This window comes from Camelus bactrianus, chromosome 3 (genome assembly GCF_048773025.1).
Source record: "Camelus bactrianus isolate YW-2024 breed Bactrian camel chromosome 3, ASM4877302v1, whole genome shotgun sequence".
Classification (NCBI taxonomy): domain Eukaryota; kingdom Metazoa; phylum Chordata; class Mammalia; order Artiodactyla; family Camelidae; genus Camelus; species Camelus bactrianus.
Window position 1 is genome coordinate 25,433,355 of NC_133541.1, and position 25,725 is coordinate 25,459,079.

The window sequence follows — 25,725 nt, forward strand, 5'->3', positions numbered from 1 at the left end:
GGCCCTGTCTTCCAAGCACCTCGTTTCCTTTCTCCAAATTCCCTTCCAGCATGGAAGTTAGAAATTCATGCTAAGTTAGAAACTCATCTGAGGCCATTAGACTACACCACCAGACTCTTAAGACGAAGCAGGAAGATTAACCACATACATCTTTTTAATTGTAAAGACATGTGGGCAAATCATTCTGCGCCCCACAGGCCCATCTGGAATTGTGTAGACAAACACTTTTGAAGTGCTGTGGATGGGGGGAAATCTAGGCCTGGGGGAGCAGGATGGGGAGCCTTTAAAAATAGTGATGATGGCTATCACTTACCTAGCACAGACCAGCTGCCCGCCTGCAGGCTCAGAGCTGCTCTCATAGGAAACAGCAGAGCCCAAGTGCCTGGTTCAAAGCCCAGCTCTGCCACTTAGGGCTGTGCAGCTTCAGACGAGTTATGCAATGATCATGCCTGAGAGAAGCTAAAGCACTTGGAGAAGAGAAGATCACAGGGGACACAGGACGCAGTTCTTCGAAAGCCTTTCATATAAACTCCAGGGGATGGAACCAAAGTGCAGGCTAGAGAGAGAGATTTTCACCTTGTCAATAAAATGAGCTCTTTGAAAGTGGTGAATCCTCCAGCATGAGATGTTCAAGTAGACATGTCAGGGATATCATAAATTAACCCGAATTAATTACGAGCAAGTAAATATGAATTAAATATGAGTAAATTAACATCATAAAATAAATCATTGCCAATATTTTGAGTAATGGCAAATCTGATGAAAAATATGCCCCTCCCACCTGACTATATTTGGGCCCCTGGTTAAAAAAAAAAAAAAATCACATCCTAGAATAAATCCTAGCATCACAGGTACATGCTAGTCTGCTTCTCGGGTTTCGTCAAGGCCTGAAATGCCCTGTGGAAAACAGAGCCTGTCTCTCCATTCAGCTGCACCGAGACACAGGGAGAAAGGCACATGGAGGTGCTGTCACCCACACTTGTTCTTTGCCACTGGTGAATGGAGGCATAGCCCAGTTTCCCTTAAAACAAATGATGCCTAAAATATGGAAACGGTTGTGCAGACGGCTGGATGAGAGTGAGGGGTCGGCAGACGACTGCAGCTACAAGTCATAACACGGGGCATCCAATGGGCAGACACAAGACGAGCAGAGCTAAAGAAAAGATTGATTTCTTGCTGTGTGCTCCACTGTGTCTGACATTAGGGACGATGTCTCTTTATTGACCTAATCCATGTGTCTAACAAAGAGAGCCACAAAGCAACTGCCGATCAGTGCCAGCACAGAGGCTGTGATCACCACGACGACGACGCTCCCGGCCATGTTGACCAGAAAGCCCAGGCCACCTCCGACCAGGATCTGAGCCAGCTGCACCATGCAGGTGAGAGAGGCGCAGTCCAGGCCCTGCCCTCTCCCGCTGCTGTCCAGGTCCCCTCCCCGGGCCTGCTGCCTCTGCAAGGGAAGCACAGGAACAGCATTTGATCTACACCAACTGTCCTTCAGGGCAGAAGTCAGCAAGCAAACTTTTTCTGTACAAAGCCAGATAATAAATACTTTCAGCTTGTGCGTCGCATGGTCTTGGTTGCAACTACATGACTCTGCCACTGTTGTGCAAAAGCAGTGGCAGTGCATTAACAAGCTGGCACTCCAACATAATTTGGTGGACATTGGTGTTTGAATTTCATGTAACTTTCACTTGTCACAAATATTATCCTTCTACTGATTTTTTAAAAATCATTTAAAAAAATTTAAAAGATTTCTTAGCTCACAACAGGCTGGACAAAAGCAGGGCGTAGGCCACACTTGGCCAACAAGACATAGTTTGTCAACCCCTGATTTAAGCACCACGCCCTGCCTGAACCTGTCTTCCCTGCCTGCCACAAAGTCTGACACTCCACCATTAACACACAGGAGAGTTAAATGGTTAAGAATGCAAAATTATCTCTTCCTAAGAAGTCAGTATGTGCAATGTAGTAGAAACTCAATAAATAATCCATTCCTTTTCTTCCCTGCTGTCAAAACTTCAAACATTTTTAGAAGGATGTTAAATCACAGATATCTGTAGGAGAAACAACATAAAAATGAAATTCAACCTTTCAAAATATGGTTGATATTTGGTTAGTTGATTAATATCTGATTACTATTTGATATTTGGTCAGAAATGATTGATAAGATTGCCATTTGTTGGGTATCATCTGTGTGCTAGGCCTTCTGCAAGGCTCTTTCACACACGTTACTTCATCGCATCCTCACCACCTCCCTGGATGCATGTATTATTATTATAATGAACCCCATGATGAGAATAACACTACCACCTACCATATTTGCAGTCTGCCAGGTGCCAGGTAGGCATTATGCTAACCAGATCACCTACATTTTCTTGTTTCATTTAATTTTCCAAAACTCTATAAGGTGGGTGTATCATTCCCATTTGATGGATTAGAAAACTAAGGCTCTGAGAGTTTGAGTGACAATGCCTGTACTATTAAATAAAAAAGTCATTGTGCAGAAAAAAATGCATATTATCCTTTGAGTAAGAAAGGGAGAATAATAAAACAGATTCATATTTGCTGGATTTTCATTCAAAAATACTGGAAAGACAGACAAAACCCTGATTAGAATGGTTACACGTAGGAGCCGGGGTGGCAGACAGGGAAAGCGTGGAGGGAGGGGTGGCAGGAGCCACTTACTACACACTCGTGTATCTTTGTGGGTGCTGAACCACGTGACTGCATTGTCCATCTAAAAATGAACTCATTTTAGTGATATTTAATACACAAATGAATAGCATTCCCAGTGTCACCAAGCTGCCATGTGGGGGAGGCAGGATTTGAATGCAAGTTTCTCTGAGTCCTAAGCCTATGTATTTTGGGCCGAGTACCATCTAACTCTCTTAGAGGGACAGTTCTTTATGCTGCTGTCTCTTTAGCAGCGAAGTCCCCTTTACCGGGGAAAAACTGCATATTTTGATAAGAAAAAACTTTACAGCAGAAATACCCAACCTAGTGCTCTTTTAGGGCAATGTAGGGTCTTGCCCTCTGGCGTAAGTGCTGAGGTGGAGATGGGGAGGCCTCCCTTCAAGCAACTGGCGGAGGTGATCACCTATGACCGGCTTTCCTTCTTGCACACAGGGTCTGACTTACTAATACCTAGACATCCAAGGAAAATGTTGCTTACAAATTTCCTACCCTCCACCAATAACTCCTGGAAATTCCACCATGCACCCATACAGTGGTTCAGGCTAGGAGCCCTCGATGTGGCACCCAGAAATGTTGCAGTCATAAGCCCAGGGTTCCCCTTGCTTGGTCTCTGTGTGATTGTGGGCTGGTTTCTCAGCATTACCAACCCCCTGCACCACCTTCCTGGCCCCTCCACCGGCCCACTGCTTCCTAATCTGCCCAATGGGAGTCATGGTACCTGCCCTATTGCTCCCAGGTGCACAGGGCTTCAGAGTAAGGCCCCGGAGGGGTTGGGGCTGGGAAGACAGTCATGCCTTGGCCAGACCATTGTTACACCTGGCTGGACATTTTAGTGCTGCTGTTTCAAGAGCCCTTATTTTTCACCTCTGCTTTACACCTTCCTACCAAGCCCCCCCAGCCTTCAGGTGACTCCAGATGTGACTCAGAGCCGAGGCTCAACAACGCACCTGCTCCTCCTCGCGGTGGTACACGGCAATGAGGTTAAAGGGCACGGTGTACAGGGTGCTAGACATCACGCCAAACAAGGTGCACATGGCCAGGGTGGAGTAGACATTCGGGAAGAGCCCGATAAAGCCCGTCCCCAGGCCAAACAGCAAATACCCCGTGAAGTAAAGACCCTTTAATCCGATGTGGGGAACCAAAGCTTTCTGAAAGTCTGCGGGGAGAAGAGAGGGAGAAATTACAGCTGGCAGTGCTTCACAACATTTCATCATTTCAGACAACCTTTCCTTCTGAAGAGCCACTTTTTTTAGCCTTCCTTTGATCCTGAGTCATGAACGAAAGAAGCTCCTTATCTGTGCTTGAAAACAGCTGGCTTTTTGAATCAGCTCTGAATCCTTTGCATAAAAGAGAGCTGGAAATTGCCTTGGTGGGTTGACTTCTTTTCTGCAAGAAAGGACCAGGCACTGTGTCGTGGACAGCTGAATAGCAACAGGTTGCAGAAGAAGTGATACAAAAGCCCACCTTGGTTATGGGACCCTGGGGCTACAAGGCATGGAAGAAAAGTGGGGGTCTTTCTGATTCACAGGGATCTAGCCTAACAGGACCAAAATAACAATCCAGGTCTGTCTTGGCCCCCAAAGCCCAAAGTCAGGTTGGGGAAAATGGAAATAACCAGATTTTATAGAATGATCCAAGTTGTTCAGTATCTTCACCCCACCTGAATGCCGTCTACACAACATGAGAAAGAAGTAAAGAATGTCCATCACCTGACTTGCCAGCCCTTCCCAGGCTGGCAAGGGGCTCCCCTCACGGGCGCCTCCCATTGCTGGTGCCCTTATTCTCTATGGACAACTTCTGGAACTTCCCTAAACCCCAGCTTCCTCATCAGAAAACGTGGAACTAATAAAACCTTTCTTTGTGGTTGTTATTAGGATCAAATGAGATAAACTGTGTCAGATAAACTGAAATCACCCAGCACAAGCACACAGAAGACATCCAGTTAATGGTGCCTATCATTATTTCAGCAAATACAGGCTTGGCTGAACATGGTTGACTCGTACCTTGGGTCCCCTCGCGGCAGGTGAACTTAACTTGCTAATAAAGGTATCACGGTAGAGCTCATTTTTTAAAATGGAAAATTCTGCTTTAAAATATTTTATTATGTTTTCCACCATGGTAGGGAAAGTCCCTAAAAAGTACTTTTATCTCCCTTTTTTAATTGGTTATTTTTAATCTGTATTTTCCTTATCTTTCCCTGCTCATTCTACTGGAACACATGAACTCATGGGGATAAACAAATGACAGATACTAGAAATGTGCCTATTCAAGAGTGTAATTTTCCATATCTATTCAAATAATTATTAGATTTACACTGCAAAGACAAGAAACCTAATCTGTATTACAGTTGTATCAGTTCTGAAACCAAACAGTGTCTTGGGGCATCCCATGGAGTTCTGAAAATGTTAAATGAGCCATCATTGCTTCCTCTATTAAATTCATCCCACGACTGGAGGGCTGTTGTCAAGGATGAAAGTAAAAGCAGCATAAAGTGAGGTCTGTTTCTGTTTGCTTAATGATTATATTTATGTGGAAAATGTAATCTAAGTTGTCTCAGTACCTGAAAGCTATTATCAGTACTTCTTAGGGAAATGTTCTCACAAGCGTACAGGCCAGTCAGGAAGAAGGCAAAGGAAAATAAAGAGATATTTGGAAACATAGGTAACTTCAGTACAAAGACTGAAAATCCAGCAAAGAATGCTTTATTCATGAAGATAAATCAATCAATTTAAGGACCAAGTTGACTCACTGGGTCTGATAACAATTCACACTGTGTCTCTCATCAAGATTGCAGGGAAATGACTGATTAAAGGCCAGCTATGAATAGTAGTGCATGAGATGGACAACTGGCTATCTTTCAGTACTCAGCCTTGCTCTTCTCATTGATCTGAGCATGGCTGCTGTGCAAAGGCTCTTGAAACCAAGTCCCTTATCACTGTCCCCCACCCCTGGCCCCAGCAGCCAGATTGCCCAGCCGAGCTCTGTCTGGACAGAAATTCTGGACCTGGACCCAATGTTACGTGATGAATCCAAAATAGAGGATTATATGGTGTGCTCTGGAATTGAAGGAAATGATTGATTCTGCCCAGAGTGGGCTGGGATGCGGCAGAAAGACTTCAGATTGCACAGAAGAGGTCACATTGGAGCTGGGTCTGAAAGCATGATTAGTAGTTGTCAGGGTGGGAAGGTAGAAAAAGCAGTTCAAGTGGAAGAAACCAAAAGCAAAACAGAGATGAAAGTCTGCACAGAGGGTCACTGGGGGATTTACTGTGTGGGAGCGACAGAGGTCCAAGTGTGAGCCAGGCCAAACTGCGAACCCTGGAGTGCCAAGATTGGGGCTCTCTCTTATGAGCATGAGAGCCCCTGAAGGTCCTTAGGCAGAGTGGTTGGTGCTTTATAAGTAAAATTTTACTTCTAACTCACAATGATAGGGATCCCATGTACTTACACATGAGATGTAACTATGGAAAACTATTCAAATATTAGTTTATTTTGTACACAGGGCTTTTAACTAGAAAAGACCTAAAAGAAAAAGCATGCTTTTAATTTTTAAATGCCATGAATTTCACACAGAAACTCAAACTAGACTAATGGAGGGTCCCTAGGAGGGATTCTCTGAGGAAAAAAAAAAAAAGGTTAAAATGCTAATTTTGACACAAAATTAAAATGCTAATGATGTTTTGAAAAATGTATTCCTCTTACAAGAATAAGATTAGGAACAAACAGTCCCCTCACCTGTTGAAAGCACAGAGGGATGGAGATGGATAATTTATTAGATCCTTTTGGTCTAATGCTCCCTGATTCTAGGTACTTGAAATCTTCCTCCTGGAATTTTCTTAATTCATACACTCTAAGGGGAAAAAAATGGGTTTTGCTAAGGAAAGGTATGCTTTAATCCACCACTATTTGGTTACCATAAATTTAGAAATAATGAATTTTATGGTTCTATGATTATTGCACTCATACATTCCTTGTATGTTTGTATTAGGTCCCCTTTGCTCAACTGTGCTATATTTTGAAGAGACTTTCTTGATTTCAAAGCAGGTTTCCCACTGTGGTATGGCTATGTGGTAAAGGGCTGAATGCCAGGCTAGGGGTCATTATAAACATTCACCCTCTTCTCCCACAAGCAGCACACTTCAGTGACAGAATGATGCCCCTGAGAATGGCAACAGGGATTTGTCCCTCATCACCTCCCCCTCCCCAACCTGGGCCATACCCCTGCCGTCTCCTGGGCCTATCCAAAGCCTAGAGCTCTGCCCTGGGGGCCAGCTATTCTCCTCCCAATGCCGGGGAAGCTCCCAGATTTCCACTCCAAATGGGGGAATTGCACACCCTTTATTGTCCAGAGTTTTCACTTAATTCAATGCATGGAGCACTTGGAGATTTCCATACAAATTAGCAAGCACAAAATGAGCCTGTGTTATGCCCGAGAGTTGGAGTACGTCCATTTGGACTTATTGAAAACCAATCCCAGAAATCCTCTTGCTTACAGTGTCCTCACAGCTGCAGCTTAGCTAAGGGGTGGTTAATAGGCTGCAGATCCGGTGGAAAGCTGGCACCTGAGAAGTAAAGCCATTGTCCTCAATCTGGAACCGTGCTCCTGTAACATACCACCCTGCCCATCTGAGTTAAGGTCATTTTACTTGTTAACCTTGTCACCTAGCATTTTAATCATCCCTTCAATTTTACATGTTAATTCTGTCATCTTGCATATTAACCATCCTCCAATTTTGTGTCATTTTCAAGACTGATAAGTACATTTATGAAACTCCACCAGTGATCTTACTCCAGCAGAACAAAGACCCACTGTTAATCACAGTCATGGTCTCCACTAAGACTTTATTCCTTATCCGTCCAATACCTCACCAATTTATTTATAAGGTTCCCTTCTACTTCCCACAGAGTCTTGATCAGAAGCCCACTTGTAAGCAGTTTTTGGCAGTTTTTGCAGGAAAGAGGTCTCTGCAAGAAGCTCCTTTTTCTTGTCACTTTAGCAAAGCAACATTGTAACTAACTTAAAAATTTTTTTATTGAACTACGGTCAGTTTACAATGTTGTGTTAATCTCTGGTGTATAGCATAGTGATACAGTTATACATACATATATTCCTTTTCATATTCTTTTTCATTAAAGGCTATGACAAGGTATCAATATAGTTTCCTGTGGTATACAGTGGGACATTGCTGTTCATTTATTTTATACATAGTTGTTAGTATCTGAAAATCCCAAACTCTCAATTTATCCCTCCACTCCCCCTCCTCCCTGGTAACCACAAGTTTGTTTTCTATGTCTGTGAGTCTGTTTCTATTTTGCAAATTAATTTACTTGTCTCATTTCTTTTTAGATTCCACATAAAAATGATCTCATATGGTATTTCTCTTTCTCTTTCTGGCTTATGACAATCTCCGGGTCCATTCATGTTGCTGCAGATGGCATCATTCTATTCTTTTTTACGACTCAGTTGTATTCCATTGTGTAAATATACCACAACTTTATCCTATCACCTGTCGATGGACATTCAAGTTGCTTCCACGTCTTGGCTATTGTAAAGGATGCTGCTATAAACATTGGGGTGCATGTATCTTTTCAAATTAGAGTTTCCTCCAATATATGCCCAGGAGTGGGATTGCTGGATCATATGGTAAGTCTATTTTTAGTTTTTTAAGGAATCTCCATTCTGTTTTCCATAGTGGCTGCACCAAACTATATTCCCACCAACAGTGTAGAAGGGTTCCTTTTTCTCCACACCCTCTCCAGCATTTATTATTTGTAGACTCTTTACTGATGGCCATTCTGACTGGTGTGAGGTCATATCTCATTGCAGTTTTGGTTCACATTTCTCTAACAGTTAGCAAAACATTCTCCAACATAAATCTTAGCAATGTTCTCCTAGGGCAGTCTACTAAGGCAATAGAAATACAAGCAAAAATAAACAAATGGGACCTGATTAAACTTATAAACTTTTGCACAGCAAAGGAAACTATAAACAAAATAAAAGACTACCTATGGAATGGGAGAAAATATTTGCAAATGATGGGACTGACAGGGTCTTAATTTCCAGAATATGGTAACAGTTCATACAACTCAATAACAAAAAAATCTTAAAAACAATAAAAAAAAATAGGCAGAAAACCTAAACAAACGTTTCTTCAATGAAGATGTACAAATGGCCAATAGGCACGCTGTAACTAACTTTTAAACCACGCCCCCTGCCCCTGCCCCTACTCTACTCATCTCCAGCTCAAGCACACTTTTCAAATCTTTTGATCACACAATACCTTGCCTAGCCTGTTGGTTCTTTCCTTAGATCAAAGAACTAGAAACAAAGAATAAGTAATTAACAGATGACCAAATCTCTTCCCCAGCTTCCCTTTCAGTAATCTCATGAACAAACTGTGTGAACAAAACAGCATCTGGAGAAAGATCGCGACAAGGAGTTGACAGGACTGCACACAGTGGGAGACAGTGACAAGATGGATCCCCTATCTCGATGATTAACTGAAATTACTCCCCATTTTCCCTTTAAAAACTCTTATGGCTGAGCAGAATCCTCAGTGCTGGTTTTTGGAGACATGAATCCGTCTTCTCCCCAGATTGCTGGCTTTTCTAATTAAAGCAACTGTGCTTTTTACCAACACTTGTCTCTCAAGTATTGGCTTTTGAGCGGTGAGGAGCTGAACCTGAGTTGGGTAACACAGTGATTCCAAGTACAAAGCAATCATGAAGGAAAAATTATATTCAGAATTCACCATGGAACAGGAAACTTGATGGGTCAATTCTAGGGGAATAGCTTTTCCTAATCTCCATATGTTTATCAAGAATCTGGTATTTTAAAGAGCAAAAAATATAGAAATATAGATACATGAAATCCAAGATTCTGCTAGACCAGAGCCCTTTAGAGGGCACCCTTAGGAGGAGGAGACTTACTTACAAGAATAAAGTGAGGAAAACACAGCATTGATGCACAAGCCCCAACATCCAACCTCGACCCCTCTTTGGTAGATGAGAAACTCTGTGGAGTTGTGTGCCCCATAGGGATCCCCATGGTACACGATCTGAAAGAGAGATTTGGGGCCATTGAGCTACAAGTGCAGGGTGGTAGGGACCCCTTCTCACACATTCTACTTCTCCACCCTTTCCTAGGGCACAGCCCTCATTCCCTCATGACCATGTCACCCGTTTCATCCTTTCACACCTCCGTTCAAGGACCCTCAGGAGGTCCTAATACCTACTACATCAAGTTTATACAGCATCTCCCTGGTTTTTTAACACCTCTCCTTTTACCTGACATCTGGTCCCACCCAACTTAGGCAATCCTGTCACCCATATTCTGTTACAGTCAACAGGCTTCTGACTCACCTCCACACATGCCAGTGTTTTCTCCCCCTCTCCTCTCTCTCCAGCTCCTACTCACCCTTCAAGGTCTGAATCGCACTGCACCTTCTTTATTAAGCCTGCTGTGGCTACTACAGTTCACGCTGATTTTTCCCTATTTGTTGTATTTGATCAAATACCGGCCCCACAGTGTCCTCTAGTTGTGTAGGGTGTAGTTAACTTCCCTCTGGAACCTGTCTGTAAGCCACCTCCTTGGAAGTACTCTTTCCTACACTCTTACTGTGCCCTTCCCAGAGGCTAGCCCAGAAGTTCCCCAGGTGCTGACAGAGGGATTGCTGTGTGAGTCAGTGAGTGTGTGCAGACGTGTCCGTTACCCGGCCCATGAAGTCTGTGAAGAAGAGCATGTTGGACAGGAAAGCGGTCCATCCAATGAGGTGGCTGATGAAAAGGCAGCGGTAGTGGGGAGGCATGCTTATCAGCGCCCTTAGCAATGACTTCATGGTCATTGTCCTTGGAATCTGGAATAAAACATCAAACAGGTGTGACATTCAGTGTAGACACACAGTCCACTGTGGGAGCCAGCACACAGCCATATTACACATCTGTCAGTCGACCATCACACAAGAGTACAGTTTCTGGGCACGAAGGTTAGCATGAAGCAGTCTCATAGGAGGTACGGGACCTGTTAAATACGTGTGGATATACTTGGCAGTTTCTGGCCCAGAGTGGGGCTTTAGGGACATAAGGGTGAAGGGACTGGAAATGGAGCTTGCTTTGAACCAAGATGTAAGAGACATCTAGCTTCCTATCTTTGAATGACAGAACCACTGCATGAGGACCAAGCTCAAAGATCTAAGCCAGCCCTTAAATGGTTATAATTCTGTGACTTCTTGACTCTTAGAACAAGATGGCGTCTTCGATCTCCAGCCTCATGATTCTGCTGCTACACTGCAAAAGGATTTTTCAGATATAACTAAGTTTACTAATCAGTTGACTTTGAATTAATGAAAAGGGAAATCATCTGGGGGACCTGAACCAACTCACATGAGCCCTTTAAAAAGACGGCATTGTCTCCAGCTGGGAGCAGAAGGGGATGTCAGAGAGTCTCAAAGCACAAGAATTTCTGGCTTTGAATGTGGAGGGGGCCACATGGAAAGGACCCGAGTACAGCTTCTAGGAGATAGAAGGACCCCTGGTCATCAGCAAGAAAACAAGGACCTCAGTCCTACAATCACAAAGAGCAACCACCATTCCACCTGCATGAGTTCAAAGCTGATTTCTCCCCATTTGAGCCTCTAGATGAGAAAGTTCCACCAACACCTTGATTTCAGCCTTGTGGCACCCTGAGCAGAGAACCCAGACTTGTGACCTATAGAAATATGAGATAAGTGCGTGTGGCTTTAAGCTGCTAAATTCATGGTAGTTTATTATGTAGCAATAGAAATCTACTGTATAGAGCCAATCAGCTCCCTGTTCTTGGCCAGGTACCTTCTCTCAGTTTATTTCTCTGGATCCTGACATTAGCCAACACATGTAAATGAGCCCTACGTTGAGTCAGAAGTGAAAACACTGTAGAACATACACAAACACACATACACACACACATCTCCCAGTACATATGCCCCCAATTGTTTAAATCTAGACTTAAATTATGGTAAAACCAGAGGCTCTAATTTATTGGTATCAGGAGCATCAAGAGAATGAAAAATTTTGAACTATTGACACAACTGTTTTGAAATGCAAAAAAATGGAACAGCCTTTAACATCTGGTCGTGTAAGACAAGAAAGAACCTCGGGAATATTAAGCACTCAGTTGCCCTGAAGACACTGAGACGATAAACATCAAGCATAGTAGGGTAATAGGTCTTTCTTGTCAGATTTTTATTTATTCTGAATATTGACATAATGAAATTGGGTCCTGGCTAGTTTATTTATAAGACAGCCTCCTGAAATTTTCTATTTTAACTATAGCAGCATATTGTTTTATGACTCTTAACCATATGTGATAGTGCTTTTTACTTCTTTGATGCAGAAAATCATATTTACCCCTTGTAAGTTTGTTATACAAGCTGATTTTTTTAATTCATAAATTTGGTAGTATTTAACCACAACTCAATTGATTTTTTAATACTTAGTCAGTATTCAAAAGTATAGGCATTCCCTTGGAGTTAGTAAAAATAACTATTTTCTACATATAGAATATGGTACTTAGCAAAACAAATGGTGACCATAACAGAAATTCAAAGCAGAATTATTACTTTTTTCCTTGACCACAGGATGAAGCAATTAAAGGTATAGACTGAGAAACAGCCCGATTTTCATGTCTCAGAGTAAGCAGTTTATCGTCACTTTCTTTCTTTTCTTTCCAAAAATTCAAAATTTTAAAAAGTGAATCTGACCAGCAAGTATTCAGCCTCATTCCAAATACTAATTTGTGCTTCTGTCTTATACGTAATTTTCAGCCTGCTCTCATTGTTAACCTATTTTTTCTTTCTTCCGAAAATAAATATGAACTTCCAAATTGTACCCAGTCTTTCTGTAAAAGCTGAGGATGCAACTGTTCAAAGCCCTTTTGGATATTTTAACTCAGAATGAAAATGCAGCTGGCACATTATTCACTGACTCTTCAATCCCCTTGGTGAAGTCCTTGCAATGATTCTGAGCCCTTGAGAGTTGTACTGCATGCATTGTGTAACTTTGTCAACTAGAGATTGGGTAGTGATGGATTTATAAGTGAGAAAGTTGCAGAGCCACCTGGGGAAGAGAGAACTGTACAAAACTGCCCTCAGGAGACTAAATATTGAAGGGAGCAACTGATGGCAAGGAGGACCTGGAGACAGATTTTATGGGATCTGGTTTGAACCCTGAAATAATTCAGGCCTTTTGCCATTAAAAAAAAATAAATCACAGTGCTCAAACTGCACAGCCACCCTCACTTTGGAAAGTATGGACTTAAACCAACAATGAAGTCCAGGGCCCTGGCCCTGACACAGTGGAGACTCCCACTGCTCAGCTGGAAGTTCCCAAGATGCACATTTGGAAGAGGGGAGTCAGATGCTTGGCTCTGAGTCTAAGAATTACTCTTTTCTTTCTTATGTTATTTTCCTTTTATTTTTTAAAACACATAACAGAACCATTCTGAGCCTACAGTGTTGTCCACATGGCACGTATTAATACAAGTTCATTGTATCTGATGCATTTCTTTTCTTAATAGCTTGGAGGGTTTTATGCCTTTCAAAAGATTTCCACCCACTAGATTTCATCTGATCATCACAACAGCCTCGGGTAGAGTGAGACAGCCGCTGCTGGGCGACTGTTTGAAGGTAAGTCATATCCATCAACGGGGCAAAGAGGCAGGGATAATCTATAATACCTAATTATCTTTAGTAAAACCCTGCCTTCTTTTGTTCCTTAAACCACAACCTTTTTTTTCTTCATTTTCAAAGTAATACTTTTCTATTATAGAAATGTTGAAAACAGTGAAGGGTTTAGAAAAGAAAATGAAAACCGCCTGTCAGCCCATCCGCCCAGAGACAGTAACTTCAATGAACACTTTGGGTATATATCCATCCTCTCTATTTTTTCTCTGTATGTGTGTAGCTTTTCCCACAATGGAGATCATTCTTCATATGAATGTGTATTTTGCGTAATTATTATATCTCAAAGAAATCTTCAAAAACATACACATCTTTTAATGATCGAATGGGTTCCACTGTAGGCTCTCCCATGATTCCTGTGCTGCCTTGCAGAACTGCACAGCACAGGGGATCCATCCCAGCTAAGATCAGTGGGGAGTGTGGGTGTTCTCCCCCGAGGCAGCCCAGAGCAGGGAAGGGCTAATCAGGTCTCTGCAGATCTAGATTCTCACATTTTCTCTATTTGCTGTGTGATCAAGAGAAAATGAAGCCTTCATCCCGATAACCTCTTAGTTCTTCCAGTTCGCAACCCAGGGACGCTGTCATTTGGAAGAACAACTTTATAATCCTAATCAAAGAGGTGAAAATATTTCTTGTGGCCTGAGGATGATTCCAGGTTTCTCTCCTGGCCTAACATTTTGCAACTGGCTTCAGCTTCCCTGGTTTGATGTTCTGAAAAGAATCAGGTACAAGAGGGCTGGAGGAAAATGCACGCATTTTTCTATTAGGTGCAAAGTTTTCATTCCAAGGGTAAGAGCTCCTGGAGATTTGAGGATTCAGTTAGACTTCACAAAACTCTTCACACCAAATAAGGAAACAAAACAAAGACAAAGAATAATTTTTTTAAACATGAATAAAAGGCAAGAACAAGAATCTTTTTTCCTCAGTAAAGAGAAAAGAATTTGCATCTTTACCTGTTCAGCAGGATTTTTGGGTTTTCCTCCTTGCAGTACCAGCTCTGGGTTTACACAACCGTTTTTCACTTTCTCAATAGACCCATACTGGTACGTTCTATTGGATGACACTGCAAGGTCGCAGGGGGCTTGCTGTGTGGGAATGTCTTTAAGCGGGACTTCAGGGATACTGCACAGATGGATGATAAAACACAAAGCGAGCACCAAGGACGAGAAGAAGAACATGACCTGGAATTCTGTGCCGAGCACTCTTCCCAGCTCCAGGTGGGCCCAGTCGATAGCACCCAAGACGTAACCCAGGGCACCTCCCAAACCTGGAAAGCAAGAAAGAGCAGTATTAGCATAATTAGAACCGTTTTCTCTCGCCATTGTGCGAGGGCCCTCCCCTTCAGTGGGAAAGCTCCCTAAGGCCCGCAGAGGCAGCCTGCTTATGACTGGAGAGGCAACAGAGGGAGAGGCTATGACACCTGGGCCAGGAAGCAGGGGTTCAAGGCCCAGCTCCAGCATGTACTTGCAGTGACCTTGGACTTGCTCACTCATAATAGGGGGATGATAATAAAAGAGTAACCTACTGGTAGGGTCACAACTGGAAAGTGGAATAGTGCCAGCCACATAGTAAGTGCTTAGTTAATACTGCCACCATCTGAAGTTCTAAATGACACTCTCTACACTGCTTAAGGACCAAAATTCCTGACCTTATAGAGTCCCCAAAGAAAACCAATTTCTGACTGCAATAAAATATAATTATTGTCTTATCATTTATCGATTAATAAGCTTCTTAGGGTGACACAAGTTTGCAGAGATCTTGGAATCTGTCTTCTTTCCTTTATGAAAAGCTAAAGGTACTCGTTCCCAGTTGACAGGCACAGAAAAAATGAAAACAAAAGTTTAAATATGGATTGCTAACAACTTTGTTATCCTCTCACAGGACCCTGGACCTGAAGTCTTCCTGAGCTTGCTTTATCTGCTTGTGCTTAAAGACAGTGTGGCTCGAGGGACACTGAAGAAGAGCTCCTCAAAACTGATCCTGCCCTGATGAATCATATGTCTGATATTCATTCTTTTTGGGTTCCTGTCTTAAAATGAAGCCCTCCTAGTACGGGCAAGACGTTGCAGGACTCAGCGCCAAGGCAGTAGGTGCTCCTCAGACGCTCCTCCGGGCAGGAGGCACCAGTGACTTCTGGGGAGGCTGGGCTGAAGCGGGGTGTACCTGGGGGTGGGAAGATGTCCCAGGAAGCAAGCAGAGGGATGCCAAACACATCTCCTACCTATGTCCCAAGCTTACATAGAGCTGACCCTCCTGTCACTTACCTTTAAATATCAATCTCCCATCATGCCTTGCCAAAGACAAATATCTACCTAGTCAGGGCAGCTTTTTGTTTGTTTGTTTATATTTTTCTTGTGTGAGTGGAGGCTCCATTTTATTTCCCAGATAAAGACAACATCCTCTTAAATCAGGGAATCAAGGAAGAAAACAATTCTTAAAGGAATTCTCTATCTCTAACCAGAAACACTTAAGGCTTACACAAACCCTGATCCCAGGAACACAAATCTGAAGGCCAAGTACCATGAATCCTAATTTATTCAGAACGGTGGAAAAATGGATGCTTCTGGTCACTCCACATTCTGGCTAGTTGCAGTTCATCACGAGGATATTTACAGATGAACAACTGTTTAACCATTGAATTCCAAAAATAAAGCATCATTATCATGCTCTGAGTGCCAAAGGATTTTAAGGTGGAATTAGGGGAAATGGTGGCCAACAGGGTGCAATGAAAAAAACATGTTCTCTGCCAGCAGGGAATATATGGTCTAATTATGGGTGATGGGCAGATAAACAGAGAAATGACACATTTGGTGACCTGTTTGCGTGGTAGGTGCCCTGGTTGGCTCAGAGAGGAAGGGGAGGCCCTTGAGGCAGTCACACTGCTGCTGATGCAGAGGGCAGTTCTGGAGCATGTGGTGCCTCGGATCACCATTAGACAATAAATAACTCTCTTTGTTCAACCATGGAGATTCCTAGGTTGTCAGAGGTCATGTGCTGAGCCAAGCAGTCAGCCAACAAGAATCACGAAAGGCCCAGCACTATTGCAGGGTCTGTCTAAGCCAGGATTCTCAACCTCAGCTCTACTGACACCTGGGGCTGACTAATGCTTTGTCATGGGGGCTGTTCTGTGCGTTGCAGGATGTTTAACACCCTGTCTGACCTCTCCCTGCTAGATGCCAGTAACAGCCTCTCCATTGGTTATGACAACCACAAATATCTCCTGACATTGCCAAATGTCCCCCAGGGGGCAAAATGGGCCCCAGCTGAGAACTCAAGACCTTGATAAACCTTATGGAAAACTGACACATTCCTTTTTCAAAACTATTCCTTGATCAACCTTATGGAAAACTGACACATTCCTTTTTCAAAACATTTGTAACTAGGCCGGTGGTTGTCATATTGTCATTTATTTCTCTTAACCATTTATGCTTCTTTTCTTCAAACTTATTGTTCCACTGAGCAGAGGAAATGTAGAGCAGAAGACCCCTGACTCTTTGAAAGAACTGATATGTGAAATAAATCCTCCACTGTACAGAGGAATCGTGGCTTTATTTTATGAATAGAAATATATGGATATAAATATAATGATCGACTTAGATACTGACTCGAACCCTTGAGTCCTACAATTGGAAGGTTTCCTAGCCTAGTTTTACGCCTACTAGTTTAGTGTACTCCAATAAATATTGATTATACCGTATAGCGCAGGGAAATAGATACAAGATCTTGTGGTAGCTCACAGCGAAAAAAAATGTGACAGTGAATATACATACATTCATGTATAACTGAAAAGTTGTGCTCTACACTGGAATTTGACACAACATTGTAAAATGACTATAACTCAATAAAAAAATGTAAAAAAAAAAATACTGAGCACTAAATGTATGTAAAAAGCGACACCAGCTTCTGGGGATGTAGACATAAGACAGAGCAGCCCATCCTCTCTTCCCCAGAAGGAGGTTCCAAGTGGGAGAAACAGATAAGTAAACAGCTACTTTCAAAAAACTGTGATAAATGATGTTTGAACTGTGAGCTGGGTACTCAAAGAGTGTAGAGGAGTTCTGAAGGGTTTAGTTATTATTGGAGCTTAGTTAATGGTATCAAATGATGTTGATTATTAATAATTATTATAGGATTCCTATGAATTAGCAGTGATGTTAACAAGCATTCAGTGTATCAATGAATCCAAAGATTTCAGAGGTAGAAGGATGTTTGGAACTGGTCTAGTTGAATTAGATAAGAAAACCACAGGAGGTAGCATGGAAGGAAGGGGTTTGGAATTATGCCTGATTTCCATTCCCACCTGTGTGCTTTCTAATCATGTGGTCTTGGGCAAGTATCCTTTGAGAACTGGGGGTGGTGATGCCTCCTTGTTTGAGTCTTGTGAGGCTTAACCTGACAATACAGTAAAGCACCCGCATATACCGGGACAGAACCAGGCCCCAAACTGAGTGCCCTGCTGACCTCCTACAGAAATGCTAATCCCAAAGCCTCGCCCAGAAGCAGGAGAAGCTGACTGCTGCCGCAGTGAGGGGAACAATCTGCCAGGAGCTGGCTGGAAGGACATAGTCATTCTGGACCCAGTGACTAGAATCAAGAAGCCACTCTGAGGGGTAAGACCTGGGCTTATCGCTGACCTGGTGTGGCCTGTGGCAAAAATACCACATGAGATCGCTCATATGTGGAATCTAAAAAACAAAGAAACAAACAAACAAAAAACAAAGCGTAAATACAGGACAGAAATAGACTCATAGACAGAGAATACAGACTTGTGGTTGCCAGGGGGGCGGAGGGTGGGAAGGGATAGATTGGGATTTCAAAATTGTAGAATAGATAAACAAGATTATACTGTATAGCACAGGGAAATATACACAAAATGTTATGGTAGCTCACAGAGAAAAAAATGTGACAATGAGTGTGTATATGTCCATGTATGAAAAATTGTACTGAACACTGGAATTTGACACAACATTGTTTGTAAAATGATTATAAATCAATAAAAAATGTTAAAAAAAAAAGTATTGTGGAAGAAATGTGTATTTCAAACCTGGAAAGGGTAAAAATTATAACTGCCTGGCTTTTTAAAATACCATTATAGAGCAGTGCTTGTTAAACTTTAATGTGCACATGGATGTCTTCTTAAAATGCAGGTTGTTTCAGCCCATTCAAGCTGCTATAACAAAAAATACCATAAACTTGGTATCTTATAAACACCGAACATCTATTTCTCACAGTTCTGGAGGCTGGGAAGTCCAAGATCACGGTGTCAGCATTTTCGGTGTCTGGTGAGGGCCCCCTTCCTCACTGACAGCCCTGCTCTCACTGCAGTCTTACTCAGCAGGAGTGACAAGGGAACTTTCTTGGGCCACTTTTATAAGGGCAGGAATTCTGTTCATGAGCCCCCATGACCTAATCACCTTCTAAAGGCCCCGTCTCCTAACAGCATCACATTAGGCACGAGGTCTTCAACATACAGATTCTGGGGGGACACAAACATTCAGTCCATAGCACAGGCTCTGATTTTAAAGATGTAGGGTGGAGCCTGAGACTCTGCCTTCCTTTGAAGCTCCCCAGTGACACCAGTGCTGCCAGTTCAAATATCCCTTTTTGAGTAACCAGGTGACAGAGAAGTTTCCAATCAACCTGCTCAACACTCATCTGATATTCTTGGAAATAGGACATTATTGTCATAGGATATTTGACCAACAAGTCGCAACTGATAAAGCACAATGAAGTGCAGTCCTGCAAAACTGGGGTTAATTTGTAGACATTAATAGGGTTTATGTTTTTCATCAAGTTTTTGTAACCTGGTAAAAGTATGACAGAGGAGTGATAGTTTTATTGCCTTGTAGACGGCTAATCAAATTTGTATCAAATCTAGCATTTTTTTCTTTTGCTAATGTCACACACACACACACACACACACACACACACACACACAAACACACACACACACACACACACACACTCTGCAAGAACATGAGGAGGTTCTTTACATTTTCCCTTTCAGTTCCCTCATTAATCAGTTAAGTAAAACATGCTACAAGTAACTGAGAGAATGTCCAATCCTCTCTTCTTTTAAGGAAGGAAGAAAAAACAAAACAGGCAAAACTCTTCTGTTTGTCCCAGCCCTACTGTGGGACACAGCTAGCTAACAGTTAGAACAGAACATGCCCTGAAGGAAGGGTGGGCCACTGGGAAATCATTTCAATAGTTAGTTACCATATTAAAACTCTGGATGGAAACATTTAACTTTATCTAGTCACACCTTCAGATATGATGTGGGCCAGCAAAGGGCTGTAGGAAATCACTGAATGCTTTCCTTTTGTCTTCCTCTGCTTAAGCTAAGGATTTATCTTCAAAATAGTCTCCAAAACAAAGCGTGGTCATCTTAGCTCCAACAAAGGCTAAGGGCAACCCCACATCTGCATCCAGACCGCATCTATCTCTACTGCCAACATCAGACTCTCCGGCGCCCCTGGAATCAAAGACCAGGCTACTGACCAAATCATAAGCTGAAGCATCCAAAGGACAGCTGCTTGCACATTAGTTAACAACAAGCCTTTACAAAGAGAGGCCCACAAATGGTCCAGCTGGCTACTCCATCATAGAGCCAGGCTGCGACGTCAAACTCAGACCAGAGAGAATGAATGGCCCATGAGAATGAATGGCCCGGCAGACACTGTATTTCATAACTAATGATACAGCCTGAACAACGGTTCATCCTGGAAAAGGCCAAGCATACAGAAATATGTATGGTTTTTTCTTTAATCTTCAACTATAATAGGTAAAATCGGAAACTGGGAGAGTTTTAGGACCAAGGAATGTCCTATAAAGAGAGTCTGAGCCAAACTCTGCACCTCCTACTACGTGCCTATGACTGCCTCCCTGCTTCAGGCGTGTGACCGCACAACCTCAACTCCGAGGGAGAAAGAGCTCAGGTGGAGAGAGCCGTCAGTGTGCTGCTGGCTACTGAACCTCAGCGCCAGGACGGGCTGGGACCCCACTTCCTGGGGGCTCATGACAGAGGCATTCTGATTCTTTTCTATGTGTTGAGAAAATAGCAATGAATGTGTCAGATTAGGTTCCTACCTACACCAATCACATACAAACACACATACACTAAATCCCAGAGTTAACTGCTGTGTACCGGTTACTAGGTGCTGCCAGTTCAAATATCCCTTTTCGAGTATGACTGTGTGTGTGTGAGACAGAGAGTTTGTTTATCAGCAGAAATGGATGGAGCACCTACTCTCACCAGGAACCGTGCTGGGAATTGCAGATACAGACCACGTCTGCCCTCCTGGAAGCTGAGGGTATAAGGAAAACCAACAAAAAGACATGTATGCTTTGTTTAAAGAGAGAAGACACAAACACACCTGACATTTCTTTACATTTACAAGGCAACTTGTTTCTTAAAAGATGTGAGATGTTTAAAGTATTGACCATGGTTTCCGTCCACCCACCACTCCCCAGTATCTCCCTGGGCCCTTCCTTCACAGTCAAGCTGAGCCAGGATACATCACTGCTTTGAGGGAAGGACATAAAAGTAGAAAGCAGAGAAATAAGAATGTGTCTCCTGGCTTCTGAGTTTCAAAAGCCCTTAGGCTCCAAAGGCGTAGACAGTAGATTCAGTAGAAAAATGTGATTTAAGAACAAGGCTTCCCAGAATAGGCAGGGCATTCATGATGGGTGCACATATGCTGGTGAATCCCGAAGGCAGTGGTGGTTCTGCTCCTTGCTGGACCTAGCTGGGGATGGCACATAGGAGGTGGGGAGCAGAACCTCCTGCAGAAGAATTGGGGGTTCTAAGAGCAGAAGACCCCAGGGGGACACGAAGACCTCGAGGAAGAAATGGCTGTGCAGTGGGTCAGGAAAGGTGAGCTTATCCTGTGTCAGACTCTGTTCTAAGTGCTTGACATGTACTGACTCATCCCGTCCTCACAACAACCTTTGAAGATGGTACTACAGTGGATTCTTATTATTAGTGGCAGTCACGTTCTACAAAGTCCCCACAAACACTGAGTTCATGAACAGTAAACTACTGTCCAAGGGGAAACACAGGATTAAACTCCTTCAAGCCTCTAGTCTCACTTTCATCAACTGATCAACTCGTACCCTTGTTTTATGTGTATTTCTATTTAAAGATACGTTATTTAACATATTGTTTCATTAACGTTGAATCCATGGCCAACAGCACTGCAACTCGTACCTGAACAAAGCTTATGTAACACACATATTTTCTCCATAAGGCACATCACAACGTTCTTGCACTAATGAATCTGAGACAGCACTTCAGCACCACATTTGGGGCCATTTTAAACAGTGAAATCGCCAAAAAAAAAAAAAAAAAAAAAAAAAAAAGAACAAAAATGGGGGAAAAAATTGGCACTAAAGATACCACGGAAAGGACCCTTGTTTATGGTATGAGAATCAAAACAAGACAGTAGTGTCACCTTGATCAACCTCAGCCGGGAACCAGAACATTGGATGACTCAAACTTTTTCCTTTCTTCTCTGTATGTGTCTGCAAATGACTGCAAACAGGCTGTAAAGTACTGATTTTGGCATCGCAAATAAATTTTAGTGAGCAGATGACTTCACAAATACGGAATCCATGGATAACAAGGATCAGCTCTATTTTGATCTCCATTTTAGAGACACAGAAACCAGAGCACAGAGTTTGCGGCCCCTAGAATTCACCTGACACTGGCAGGCATGGGAATAGCAGAATGTCATGGGGGTGGGGGTAGCTGAGAATCCCAGGTTCTGAAGGGGCCCTGCAGACCAGGAGGAGAGAGAACACAGCCGTGACCAGTTCAGCCTGACCCCTGAGACTTGGTGGGATGGGGGACATCCTAGTAAAATGCCAGTGTGAACAGATGACGCTAAAACCCAGATCCTCCCTGCCCCGAGACCCTTGCATTCTAAGCACCCAGAACTTAGCTGCAACCCTCGGGGAAAGAGGTGGGAGAACATTCGTTTTGGGGTTTGAGGTTCATACCCATTTCAGACATAAAGATTCATCCAACATTTTCCATCACTGAGCATCAGCTAAGCCGTAGGCTAAAAAATCTGCAGCAAAGCAACGTCCAAATCATATTCTTCTTAATCAATGCAGGGAACTAGGGGAGGGTGTTTGCCACAGAGGGTAAGAGCACTGACATCACACTTTGCGTAGCTGTGAAGTGTGTCTACCGCAAGAATGGTTTCTGTAAAAGCATTCACCTTCATTATCCCACTGTTTTCCCAAATCAACCTTCTCTATCTGAGCCCGTGAATGACCATTGCTATCCTAATTCAGACAAGATTCCTGAAACTTCTCATTTTCTGACATGACACATAAAATCTGACTCCTGTTTCTTTTCTTGCTTAAGGATTAGAAATGGTCAAGCCATCAATGGGCCCGGTTCTGGAGTTTTAAGTCTACAGATTTCAGTTCGGAGTTGCAATAGCTCATTTCACTGTAAGGTAAAGTGCATGGAGCACTCTGCGAAATGCTCTAACTCCTCCTAGTGGTGACCAAGTAACACGGAGCTGCATCAGGCAGCCCTTGCCGACACTGCGAGTCCTCTCAGCTCCCTCCACCGCTTTGTCCAGCAGCAGCTGCGGTGACCAGTTCTAAGCCAGCTTTGGCCATCTCTGCTCAGGTGCATCTGGAAAGCGCCTTGCCGGAGGGAGCCACACTCCGGAGGGGGGCAGCACTCATGCAAGGGAGGTTAACACCCATGGGATCACCCTGCTGGACCAGTGGAGACCGGAGCCATTGGATTCATCACCCCTTCCCTCCTTGATGCCCCCAGATGGAGAGTTCTGAGAAGCATGTCAGAAGGCTCCTCTGAGGGTCCTGATGAGATAGAGGACAGCCACTCAGAGCAAAGGCCAAGTCTGTAAGGCTTCTTGACTTGGCCTGTTCCACTTCTCCATCCCCTCGCTCTTGCTCTCTGCAGTCCCTTCCCAAATCAACCTTCCGCAGACAGACTTTCCCTGGGGCTCAGCTTTTAGAGGAATCCAGACAAAAACATGAACCAGGTCTTTGGCGGGTTGGCGGTTGGCGGGTTGGTTAGTTTCTGCCCCTAGTCTAGTCTACCACTACCCAGCTGTGTGATCTTGGGTTAGTCACTTACCTCTTGGCAACACAACTTCCCCACAGGTAAAATGAGGATGTTAAAAGTAAAATATCTGTCCCACCAATATTTCTTGAGCACACTCCCAGAGCCATTCTAAGCACTAGCAGTGCAGCACCACACAAGAAAGACACTGTTCCTGCCTCCAGAGAGCTTATATGTTGACTGCAGAGGCAGACAATAAACAAATGAGCAAACACCATGTTATCAGATGGTCATGAACACACCACTGAGGCGGGGGGCTATAGGCCACAGACTGTATGTAACAAGGAGAGAAAGCAAACCAAGCTGGCCAGTTGGTACCTGGGGAAAGAACTTTTCAGGCAGACAACAGAGCCAGGAAAAAAGAAAAACCCTCGGGGCTCCCTTCTCTAACCTGCCTCTGAGATTCTTTTGGAGGTAGGTGCTGAGTGGGAAAAGAAATGACAGTTTGGAGACAATAACTGTTTTGCCCTAAGTCATTCACGTCCCCTCCAAGCTGAAATTTCTGAATCCTTGGTTTCTGCTCTGGCCACATCCTTTCTAATCTGCTTGAATGAGGAGATGTGAAAGTTCACCAGGGGTGGAAACTTCAAAGGGAAGCCAGCGGATGAAAGAAATCTACTCATGCAGCCATGAGTCCCGAAGGAGAAGTTAAAATCAACTCTAACATGAAACGCAGCTTCTTTCCACTTGCGTAGAAGGTTTGGTCAAAGGGGCCTCTGTCCAAACTTCATTTTGAGGACTCTTTTCTTGGTGTTTAATCATTTCTGATCTGGCCATTTTTACGCATACTTTGAAGTATTAAAGAAACAGGAAAGTTAAAAGAGGCTGAGCCTAACAAGTATCCCCATTCTTCTTCCAAAGATGTTCATGGGGCAAGTTTCTTGCTGAGTCTTTATGTACAAATAAAACTTTTGCAAACCCAGTGAAGATGGAGGAAGTCAGGTAAATATAAACATTTGGTGTTGAATCCTTTTAACATGGTTTCTTGCTCTGGCCCTGGGGCAGTCTGCCAGGATATTAGTAATTAACATCATGTAAAGATTCACAACCCTGTGAGGAAGCAAAAGTTCAGAAATACTAAGGCAACTTGGCAGGAGGTGGAGCCAGGGTTTGATCTGGGATGGCCTTCCCCTTCTTGCCTCATTCCAGCCTCCGGGGGACAGACAGAGCCTACTGCTAAGGAGAGCAAAGCCTCAGATTAATTTAGCAACGTGTGCTTGGTTAGAAGTATTTTAATACAGAGGACGCATTTCCTTTTGGTGAGTGTGGGTTGCACAGCCTCAGATGCACCCGGAGGTGAAGGCGTGGGGTGACTGGCAGCATAGCTACCACTTATGCCAGGGATGGAGGGCAGGTGGAGTTACCTTTTAACATAAGGGACAGAAGAAGCTGGGGGGCCAAAATGTCCTTCAGGGAGCCAGTAGAGTCTTTTCTTTTTTTAAAGAAAAAGTAAGAAATATGCTAGAAAATATTTTGGCAGTGAACCCTTGGACACTTAACTTGCAAATCATTTGGAATTGATGGGCCTGGACTAAAGCTCTGAAATAAATAAAAAGAATTTCAATCTATTTAGCTCATTGGAGGCCTCAGATAAATGATATGTTACTGCTGATGAAAATTAAAATGGGCTCTGACACTGAACATGGTTTTATCATAAAATGCTTGTTTCAGGCAGACTGCTATGGCCATCTCTTTGCCAAGGTCATGAAAATTCAAGAGGTCTGGCGTGTATGCAAAGGCTGAGCAAAGTGACGATGCACTGCTGACTATTTTTCACTCCATTTTTAATGTGGTCTCCCACTCAGAGCGAGGACACCATGGTGAGGCCACACATCCATAGTTACCTCGACAGAATTCAACCATTCACACTTTGAAAAGAGGGAAAGAGAGAGCAAGAAAGATAAGAAGAACGTTTGAAATAATCTGGGTTGTCCTATCTGCTGTTCCGGTCACTGAGCCCATGTCCAGAAGTAGACACTAAAGAGGAGATGAATCTGCAGACATATTTATATGTATCCATCACTGTGAAGCTCTATAGACATAGAACAAGGTATGCGGTATTTTATGAATGATCAAATAATTCATGCAATCAAATGCATCCCTTAAGCAGGGACTTTAGAATTTAAGCCCTAAACAAGGTGAGACTTCACTGTGCTCTTTTATAAGAGGAAGATTTTTTAAGTTGTTTTCTCCTAGTAGGGGAAA

The 25,725-nt window shown here is 43.2% G+C and overlaps 1 protein-coding gene across 2 annotated transcripts in view; it reads right to left on the reverse strand.

Annotated features, from left to right (window-relative positions):
• Positions 1–130: 130 nt before the first annotated feature.
• Positions 131–25,725, reverse strand: part of SLC45A2 (solute carrier family 45 member 2) — a 38,887-nt gene continuing 13,292 nt past the window's right edge. For both annotated transcript variants that reach the window (XM_074356865.1, XM_074356862.1), the window contains 5 exons: positions 14,366–14,679; positions 10,410–10,553; positions 9,632–9,755; positions 3,645–3,853; positions 131–1,450 (listed from right to left, as the gene is read on the reverse strand). In XM_074356865.1, coding sequence (XP_074212966.1) covers positions 1,226–1,450; positions 3,645–3,853; positions 9,632–9,755; positions 10,410–10,553; positions 14,366–14,679 — 1,016 coding nt within the window. In that variant the 3' untranslated portion in view covers positions 131–1,225. The remainder of the gene's footprint in view (positions 1,451–3,644; positions 3,854–9,631; positions 9,756–10,409; positions 10,554–14,365; positions 14,680–25,725) is intronic.